This window comes from Chaetodon auriga, chromosome 4 (genome assembly GCF_051107435.1).
Source record: "Chaetodon auriga isolate fChaAug3 chromosome 4, fChaAug3.hap1, whole genome shotgun sequence".
NCBI lineage: Eukaryota > Metazoa > Chordata > Actinopteri > Chaetodontiformes > Chaetodontidae > Chaetodon > Chaetodon auriga.
Genome location: NC_135077.1, coordinates 15,029,169 through 15,039,905, shown reverse-complemented (window position 1 = coordinate 15,039,905; position 10,737 = coordinate 15,029,169). Strand labels below are relative to the sequence as shown.

The 10,737-nt window shown below is 40.4% G+C and overlaps 1 protein-coding gene across 1 annotated transcript; it reads right to left on the bottom strand.

Moving 5' to 3' along the window:
* Positions 1-473: 473 nt before the first annotated feature.
* LOC143319120 (ras-related C3 botulinum toxin substrate 2-like) lies at positions 474-9,094 on the bottom strand. Its single transcript, XM_076727745.1, has 6 exons — positions 9,042-9,094; positions 6,273-6,344; positions 4,409-4,526; positions 3,772-3,834; positions 1,774-1,933; positions 474-604 (listed from the first exon to the last, which is right to left on the bottom strand). The coding sequence occupies exons 1-6, from the start codon at positions 9,074-9,076 to the stop codon at positions 474-476; spliced, it is 579 nt and encodes a 192-aa protein (XP_076583860.1). The 5' UTR covers positions 9,077-9,094.
* Positions 9,095-10,737: the final 1,643 nt, after the last annotated feature.

Below are 10,737 nucleotides of genomic sequence, written 5' to 3'. Positions count from 1 at the left end.
TTTCTAAGATTTCTAAGTTTCTAAGTAATTATTTCCTTGAAATAATTACTGTAATAAGTACTGTAATAGGAACTTTTCACATTTATGCACCCAATTGTGAAATGACTTTGGAAGAATTTGTCTTTATTCTGTGTATTCTCAGACAGCGGTCCATCTGATTCTTGCTCTTTTTGTCTTAGTCTTTTCTTGCAGAGTGTCTCTATTCTATTTGACTTGCTTGAAACTGTATCCTTGTTAAAGAGGGAGCCTTTGAATGATATGCTACTGATAAGCCAATTCTTGCTGCACAGTATGTGATCAAGACTCGTCACAAGTTGTGTGGGATGAATTCAGGCTTAAGATCCAGGAGAAGCAAATGAATCAGACATCGTGACCCCTCCAACTCCCCCTCGCTCGTTCACTACCCTCGTTCTACTCTCTCTTTGTTTGACCATTCTCCTCCTCTTCCTCTGTGTTTACACCAGTCTTACCATTTACAACAGTGAGCATCCCTTCTTCTTTTTGACAGGTTTATCAGGGCAGAGCACGGTCCGAATGGCCTCATCAAACACAGTCTTCAGACCATCCTGGGTCAAGGCCGAGCACTCTAGGTACTTATCTGCCTCTATATGTACAAGCAAGGAAACAGAATAACACACATCAATAAAACTACATCCAGAAAAGTAAGACCAAGGGAGGTAGGCTGAAGTAAGCAAGTTGAAATTATAAATCTGTGCATTAACGCTGTGTGTATCCAGTGAGGGTTAATTGCCCTTTTTGTACAGAGATACGGTATGCACGACATCCCACAGAACATGTATGTTGAAATACAGTGATGGAAAAGCCTCTAAACTACCGGGCCTCAGCCTCTCAACCAAATTTAGCTGTTTTTTCCATACAGCTACTTTGTGACAGAATTCCACCAGAGGATCAACAAAACCATGAATATCTGACTATGCGTTTGTAAATCATTCCAAAAGTGGAGGCAAATTTGAAATTTTGGGAATAAAATCTTAATATTATGGATTTTAACATCATTAGAAGCAGCTACCTGCTGTGACAGGAAACAAGGTTAATGAGAGCCATAAGACTGAACATAAACTCTGAAGTTGTTGACCATAAAACCGAAACAATGAACTGAAGGATGCTACAATGCTTTGTAGAGCTACGGCAAATAGAGTCAGGTGGTAATTTTCTGTGTTTGTCACCTTGCAAGGCAGCTGGATTTGCAAGATCATGAGATCATACGTGATCACTGTTCATTCAAAAACAGTGGCAGCTCCGCAAGAGGTCAGCATAGAGCCTGCTATAGAATCAGTTACATCAGAACTGCAGAGTATTTACTGAAAGGAGAGCAGCGAATGGCAGTGGAGGCTTTCCTTAATGGAAGAGATGTTTTCACTCTTCTCCTAGCTGGCATTGGCAAGAGTTTCTGTCTTCTACTACGTCATATGGTTCCTTGATCTGATTGGCTGAAGCCCTTGATACAGTAAGGTGGTTCATTGTGGTATTTTTTGAAAGTGCCAAAGAGTGTCTAGGGATGACTTCCCAGGTGGTAACATGTAGTTATTTAATCAGTTGGTAAACCACCACAGTAATGGCAGCATTCACAGAAAGCAACGCATGAATCAAGTATGATTCATTGATCACATTTTCATTTATTTTTACAACAGTAGCCTGGGTCATATCACATAGTGAGCCATGGGTACCGCTTTATTTCAAGCCTTCATCAGTCTAGGACGCTACACATTTCTGTTATACAGGACCTGGGAGAACCCCATGAGCATTACTCACCAATCTCTTGAGCCAGAGCCTGGCCCTGAGCTTGAGTGATTGGTGCCAAATTCTTTTCCTTCAGCTTTGCAATGGTCTCCTTTTCGTCCCTTAGATCCAGCTTGGTGCCCACCAGGATGGTGGGTGTGGAGGGGCAGTGATGGCCAGTCTCAGGGTACCACTGGAAGAGGACAGAGTTGAAAGCAACCAAAATGAGAGGAGAGACAGGTGAAGACACCAAGTGAAGGTAAGTGTCAGAGATGAAGAAAACAACATGTGGTGAAGCGAGACAAGAGCAGAAAGTTGGAAGTGAGGATGTACAAAAAGGTGAATGATGGAGTCAGCCTGGTTTCTAAAATGATCATGAAATGTGATTTAAAATGCAAGCAGGTGATATGGAAATATGGTTGGTGTTAGGCTCCACATTGTTCCAGCCCCAACATCCAAACAACTTCAGTGAGGTTTTCATTTTCAGACCTGTCCTGGCTGCCTCCACTCTCCTCCTCTCTTCTTTACAGTTCTCAAAATTCTTTCCTCATTCTCTCACCCAGGTGGTCACTATTTTCTCTTTCCTTGCACCTTTCCCTCTGATCTCTCATTTTCTTCTCCCTTCTCATTTCATATCTCCCTTTCCCTCTTCTTCCTCTTGCTCTCTTTGCCTATTTCATCCTCTCCCCATCCACCATCATTTACCCAGGTGGCCACTATTTTCTCTTTCCTTGCACCTTTCCCTCTGATCTCTCCAACCTGCTTAGTGGTGTAGTCTTCTTCATATATCTTTGAGTCGGTCATTTTTCAATGTCTTGCTGTGTGTAGTTGAATTTTTAAACCACCGTGTAATACAAATTTCCCGGATTCCTTGAGTCTCCTTCACCTTCAGCAGCTTCACCTTCTTCTGAAGTCTCATTGAAGTAAATCTAAATTAAATTCTGACATGATATTTTGGTCACAGCCAATAGGGAAATTCTCTTATGGAAGTTTTTGAACCTCACTTATCAAGTGTGTATTCCTTTTGACATTATACCAGTTTAGACTTTAAACTTAACTTAGTTAAGAAAAAAATGAAGTTGTTACTTGACTTAGTCTTGACTGCTATGGGACTTGAGAACGTACTCCCTAAAGACTGCACTTGACTTACATAGAAAATGATAGTGTAAAAACACTATTAACACAGATGCCATGTCATTTTAACGGCCATCATTCCTAAAGGACCAGCATTTTGACTAAGCTGTGACTTGTGACCTGATTTGGAATTGCCCCAAAATTACTTGAGACTTGACTTGGACTTATTCTGATAAGTGACACATTTGACACACTTGATTTGATGCTCGAACTGGGCTTGTCTCAGCTGACTTGAGGCCTGTCCTGAGGTGTATTCTGAAAGCTTTCCAGCTTAACTGTCTTGATTGACTTGAGATTTGACTCGAGACTTGCTCTGAAGGACTGTAGACTTGACACTGACTCATCATGAATGACTCAAGATTTCTGTTGGACTTGTCTTGAATGAATTGAGACATGACTTGGACATGTCTTCAATGACTTGAGTTTTAAGACTTGCTTTTGTTGCACCACTCATTCTTCCGTCATCATAAGGCAGGAAATGAAGAATGCATGAAAAACTTAGAAAGCCCTTGAGATGAGTGTGCTGTACATGAAAGGTTTGCAACATATGCAATCTGCTGCTCTTTTCAAGAGGAAAAATAATCAATATCATATCATGCAGGCACATGTGTCCTCAGTCTGTTTTACACAGGAATAATTTCTGCAATCCCTGATTCTTTTCTTGCTCTTCTGTTTGTTTGGTTTTTTTTTTGTCTTGCACACACATGCAAACCGCCGACCAACCATCTGATTCAAACCAACTGTGGCCGAAGAGGCAGCAGCTTCCTTCTGTTAATATAACCCACTGTTGATTGAGTTAATCATCTAAAAAATATATATGTGTAAAAGTAGGCGACTGTTTATTTTGAGGACATATAAAAAGTTACAAATGATGATGTACTGCAGAGACCAAACTACCTTTGTTTTGACGTTCCCAAAGGACGTTGGGCTCACCAGGGAGAAACAGATCAGGAAAACATCCTAGATGGATACACAGTGAGATGAGAGAGGCGAGATTAGATGGTAGATTTGAACACACAGAGATTAAGGCTATGTCTTTTAAAAGTTTATGTAGTTTATGGTGAAATGCTTGTTATCTTACACCTGGAACAGAATGATACCCAACACTAGCAACTAAACCATCTTCATGACTACCGAGTGAACGCCATCTGCTGGTGAAGGCCACAAGATGTGATTAGTAGACCGCGTGATAAAGACATTTTTGTCAAACAATTTCCAAGGTCGAGAATGAATGCTCTAGACTATTCTCAGCAAGATGAACATTGTTTTTTGATCAAACCCAGTTAGAATATATTTACAGTTGGTTGCAAACATCTCTCACCCTTAATAATCTTAACCATTGCAATCATGTTGGTCATACTGTAATTGTTTTTATTTCTATGTAGGTATATACTGTATATAGTCTATATAGTTTTGTTCCTTTTCTATGTCATACTTGTATTTAATCATAGTCAAATTTCACATAAGGTTCAAAATATTTTCAATGAAAATCTCTGTGGATTTTTTTGGTCTTTGTTAGTTCGGTTGTTTATACCGTCTGAGGGTAGGACAGTGGACGAAGCCTGTCGTAGTCTGCCTGTCCGGCTGTATCCCAGAGGCCCAGGGTGATTGGCCTTCCATCCACCGTCACAGAAGCTGAGTAGTTGTCAAATCTATGGGGGGACAGTCAGCGATCAGTCAGTAAGTCAGTGAGTCAGAGGGAAACATTGCTCTTTGTACATTTTGTCTGAATACTACAGTAACTCATCATGTTGCAGATGGCTTACGTAGAATTCTTAAGACAAACTTGTAACATATCATACATTGTTGCCAACTTTTGTTATTTTCAGTACAGTTTGCCGATTATGCTTCTGGATTTTGATCACAAGACTGTCACTTGTGGTATTTTTACAGTGGTATTGGTATTGCTACTTGATACTGCTATTTACTTTTACTGTAGTAAAAGATAGGAGTATTTCTTCCGTCACTGGAAATAACCCCCCCCCCCATGATTTTAATATTCAAGCAGGACTGCCCCTGTGTGGTCACACTGAAACAGTAACTGTAGACAGTGACAGTGAGTGATTAATGTATGTTAAAAGTTAATGACACTGCATGACTCGGTAACTGTTCATCAGGGTGACAGCTTGTGGGAAGAAGCTGGTTTTGTGTCTGGTCAGCGTTTAGTGAGTGAACAGGTTGTGTGAAGGATGTCTGCATTGATGCTTCCTGCCCGTTTTCTCAGTCTGGAGGTGTATATGTCCAGAATGGAGGGCAGGTTGGCACCAGTTGTTTTCTCAGCAGTCCTTGTAGTTCATTGCAGTCTGTTCTTGCCCTGTTTGGTGGGAGACCCAAACCAGTTGATGATGCATGAGCATAGAACAACTGGATTGAGACAGGTGGGACTTTCTGGGCTGACACAGGAAACACGTACTCTGTTGCGCCTTCTTCATGATTGAGGCTACGTTTGAAGTCCACTGTGGGTCCTGGGAGATAGTGGATCCCGGAAAGCTTAAGGTTTCCACAGTGGAAACACATTTTTTTTAAGGATGTTGATGGGGGGCAACGTTGAGGGGCTTCTCCTGAAGTTCACTTATCATTTTCAGAGTTTTGAGCGTGTTTGAGCTCCTAAACGTCTCTTTGGAATCACTGTATGTACACTTGCTACACATGAAACATGAAAAACATATCCAATTACGGCCAGGTTCAATATTGACCCTGTGATTGTGAATAAAAAAACATCAGAGGTACAGACGTAGGTCATATTTTGATCATTTCAGTTCTTCCTTATGCAACTGTGATGGACACGCTCAACTGTTTTGGCAACATCCTGCTTCCCTGTCATGTATGTGGTCATATTCACAGCAATCTCACGCCTTCAGTTGGTTTAGAAAAAAAAAAAAAGAAAAGCTGCTCATTCACTTTTTCGTCCTCTATTTACCTGTTAACTTCTTTACCGATACAGCTTTTAGGAAGAAGTGTGTTTTCTAAAGTGCTGCTGCTGCCAAACCTGTCAGCGTTAAACACCATCAGATGTCTGCACATTTACTGCCATTCAACAACATGTAGAGGACATTATTTAAATGTTTTATTTTCTCATATGTAGGCATGTGGATCTTTGAGAAGATGTTTATTTTGAAATAATGTTTAAGTTGTATGTGTCTCATTGTAATGGTTTTCCAGTTTATGGACGTAATGAACAAAAAATAGAATAGTTTGATCCTTTTCGGAGTGAATATTCGAGTGTGTGTGTGTGTGTGTGTGTGTGTGTGTGTGTGTGTGTGTGTGTGTGTGTGTGTGTCACCTATATTTGACTGTGTGCCTATGCAACATATTTGTCTTCTTGTACATGTCATGTACTTTATGTGTTTTCATGACCCTTTGAAGAGAGAGCGAGTGTCTGGGTGTGTCGTACTCACACAGTAGGAATGTACTCCCCGGGGAAGGCATTGGTTGTGTAGCTGATGAGAAGACACGTTTTTCCCACCGCTCTAAATCACACAAGTAAAAACACACACAGTGAGACATTATTAAAGGACTATACCAACAGCAATGACAATGTTTCAGGCTATTAGAGTGGATGATGGAAGGAAAGACAGGAGGTGGGCAGGACTTTATCAGGAGATGTCTCCTTTGTCCCAATTCCATATTAACAACAGTATATAGTCTATGCAATACATAAATGTTTGCGATTATACAAGAAATCACCATACATGTCCATTTTGTACAGACACGTAATTGTGCAAGACATGCAGTAACGCACATCAGTCACACTGAAACTTTTTTTGAAGGGGTTATTCCTTGTACTACAACCCACTTAAGATCATCAGCACACACAGAAATGATCATCCTTGAGTGTGTAATTCAGTGTTATTCACTCATTTAGTGTGTAGAATGGAATTAGGAAACAGCTATAGAAAAGAAGAGGAGAGATGAGTGAGCTGTCAGACTAATTATAGTGCATATCACACTTGAGAAGTGAGAAAGCTTTACATCCAATAGCACGTTCATTACAGTGCAGCACATTGCAGAAGTCACTCACACCACCATCTTCAAGTCGGTCAGGTTTTAGAAAACATGATGGTTTGGTTTAAAATAACTACTTCCTTCGAACAATCAACAGTGATGATTGGAATGCAACCCAAGTCTCCATTGTGACAGTCCTGTGGATGCATAGTTTGCATGACTAGGTGAGGCGAGACACTGACTCTGGCATGCTGTCCTCTGCTAGCTCGACAGGTCTATTACATGCTTTGGCATGAGACCAAGCTGGTTAACAGGTCTTTAACTAGGAAGCGTGCCAAACTGTCTGCTAATGCTTTGTTTGTGTTTTCTCCTTGCCTTTGTATTGGCGGTGTGGTTAAAAAAAAAAAAAAAAAAGACATGGGAGAAGTATGAATGTTATAATAGCAATGACAGATGCTGTGATTACACAGAATAAACATGGATGTATTTTTAAAGGAGAAATCAAGCCTGTGCTTCATGTTGTTTAAGGCTCCCAGTGTTTGTTGGCAGAAACGTTGTCTTTTCCCTTTTCAAAGCGTTTCTTCCAACCTCATGTCAGATTATCAGTTTATTCAAAAAAGAAATACGGTGGTGGTGATGGTGATGGTTGCAGTGTGTTTTAAACCCATGAACCCAATCAAACCCAGGTCTCCCTCATGAAAGTCCTATACATGTGTAGTTTTCATGACAAGGCGAGGCAATACACGACACTGACACGCTATCCTCTACTAGTTTGGCAGGTCTATCACTGGCTTTGGCATGAGACCAGGCTGGTTCATGGGTTTAAAGCTGGGCAGAGTGCCAAGCTGTCTGCCAGGTCTTCTCTTCAGATTCCTCACATTATGTCCTCCGCTGATGGGACATATGTTGACACAGTTTATTTCTAAAAGGCTGTGTGTAGGTCTATAATTAACTTTCATAACTATCTGCAAACCGGTGGAACAGTTTATGTTCCATGCGTTTAAGGGTGTCTGACTGAAGCAGATTTGTATTCTGTACCAGCTTTTTCAAACTATTCAATCTCTGTAATGTTTACACAGAGTGAAATATTCAAACCCAAGACTCAGTGCTTTGTTAGAGCTGCATCATTCCATCAAATGAACTCTAGTTCTGCGGAGCAATGTTTTCCTAAAAGTTAGGAGTTTGGATTACTGACCAACCAAGAGGCTGCTGTTTGTTAAAGCTTCTCTGTGGAGTTTTAGGCCTCCAGTAACACAAAAGATCAGACTTTTGATCAGTTGGTCCATGTTTTGTATATTTCGTGCACATGCATTGCGCATGTGTGGGAACACATGCCGAGTGTTCTGATGTGATGCCACTGAAAAACGCTGGTTCGCAAAAAAACCTGTTTGTCAGTATTTGAGCATCTCCATCAATGAGCACTTGGTTATAGTCAGGAAATGATTGTGGTCATGGTTAAAAGAAGCCAACATTTATCCTAGTAGCTGTCTCACTTGTTAAAATCCCACATTTTGTTGACCCATTCTTCCACATCCCTTTGTGGCCCTTGTGGCTCAGTAACAATATCACACTTCTCACTCGTTTGCTGCAGGCAGACAGAGAACAGGCTCGTTTATGAGTGTATTCAGCTCCAAATCATGGCTTAAAGTCATCACTTTACCATCACAGACACTGTTTTATATATATGTGTAATGTGCTAAAGTTAACCAAAACAGTCCAAAATGTCTCAGGTTATTACAGATGTCGTTCCCCCTGTTTCTCCACTCTACAGTTTTAAATCACAGCGTCACATTCAGTCTGCAACAGTAAGCTCAAACACACAAAGAAATAGAGATACAGTCCCTCTGTGCCACCTGTAAATGTTTCTGCTCTCTTGCAGCAACAACTGCAGCATTTCAAACCACAGTTTCCCCCATCACAAGCAGCCCTTTTGCCCCTGATTCAAGGATGAGGAGTTAGTTCTTCTGACGTAGTAGATGACAAACTGTCCAGGCTTGTTCTCTTAGAGTGCATTTAAGCCTTTGTTGTGTCTCATGAGCCACTCTTTGGGCATTTCTTGGATTTTCTTCCACAGTAAAGAGTCTGTGCTCTTCACTTGCTGCATTACAGCATTTTGTCCTCAACCATCCCCATCATGCATCACCTGGGCTAACTCTTCTTGATTCAATACCTGAAGGCAGCTGAAGTTCTAACTATATAGGTGAAGTAAAATAATGGCATACCCGTCTCCCACGACCACACATTTGATAGCCTGCATCCTGCTTTGCTCTGCTTCGTCTGTGCTCTTCACACTGACAGAAACAGGTTCAGAGTAGAAGGTTCAGAGACGCAGAACAGCCTGCAATTAGACATTGTTACACACCTCCCTCACTCCCCTCCCTTTGCTGACTCTTTTGTCTTTTTCAGTTTGTCTTCCTTCAGTTTTACACCAATCTCTCCTTCCAGTTTTGCTGTGTTTGTCTAACTCTTAATGACAGAAGTTATGAAAGCAAGTGTGCAAATGGTATAAAATACAGTGTAAATGTGATGATGTGGCAAAAAGACAGTGTTGCAATAGGCTTTATTTAAAACTTTCTCTTTGCATATTTGCATTAGTTGTACTAGTAGTTTAATTTCAATTTGTATATTAACAAACACACATTTATAATCTAGTTTCAGTTTATTTCATGTCTGTTTAAGTCTGATTTTATTTTCTAAAGTGGTTAAAAATGAAAACTAAGCCACAGCAATATGCAAACACATCCAATATTGTTACATTTTCTACTTTTTAATAGCTTATTTTAGAGGATTTGTCATGCACCAACTTCACCAAAACAAATTCCTGGTATGTGTAACATCGTACTTGGCAATAAAGCTTTTTCTGATTTCTGATTCTGATTTCTGAACATCACATCACACCCATGATCAAACAAACAATACCTGAGACATTCCACTAGATGGCGCGTCTGCATCGTTTTCATCATCACCTGTGAAACTCTCAGCATATGCAGCCATGAGGAGCTGTTTGACTCGACCTTCACACATTTACATTTCACTTTCATCTTTGAAAATATTTCATTCTTTAGGCAAACAGCTGATGCATTAGTCTGATCAACCATGAGAAACTCCTAAAATACCCCTTTGTCTTAACACTGTGTGTAATATTGTCTCCCTAAATTCTTTTCTATTGTGAAAATGTCCCTATTGTAACATGCATACCATGTCTTGACTGTGTTGTCAGATTGCTAATATTGAGTTTTATTGAGGTTGTCTTTATATTTTAGTCAATATGCAGATGTTCCACATCAGCTTCAATAACCAACAGAAGTTTACAGTCAGATACAGCTCAGGATGCTGCGTGCAAAACCACCCTGTTAACCACTCATGACTTCTGCTCCAAATGTTGTCAACCGTCAAGTCAGCCTGATTTAGTCCACCTCAATTAGACAAGAAGGAAGATTTTTATCTTCAAAATAAAAGAGTCTGTTTTGCAGTTCAGAGAGAGTAAACTGGAGCTTGTCAGTAGCGGTGTTGATATCAACTGCAGTTTTGAGAAGTGTGAGGAGTTCAAAGATTACCTCACCTTCTGATGCGATTCCTGACTTTCAAAACTTCTTGTCCTGAACTGTGTTTTGCAACTCGGTGTCATTGTCCAACCAAATTTCAAAACGCCCGCTGTCACCTCCTCTGTGCAATGACGGCTGTGTTACCAGTGTTGCAATCAAAGTCTCAGGTCTACAAAATGTCAAATTCAAGGTGCACAAGCAAATTAGCAAGATGTGTTATTGTTTTCTCATTGATGCTGCCTATTTTACTTGTTCTAATCTTATCGTCAGTCTCATAACAACATAACTTAGGTTCTGTTCTGTGTTTCAGAGGTCTTGAAGCCCCTTGATAATGTTAAAAAAGGACCGTCTAACGCTCCTTGATTTTTTTTTC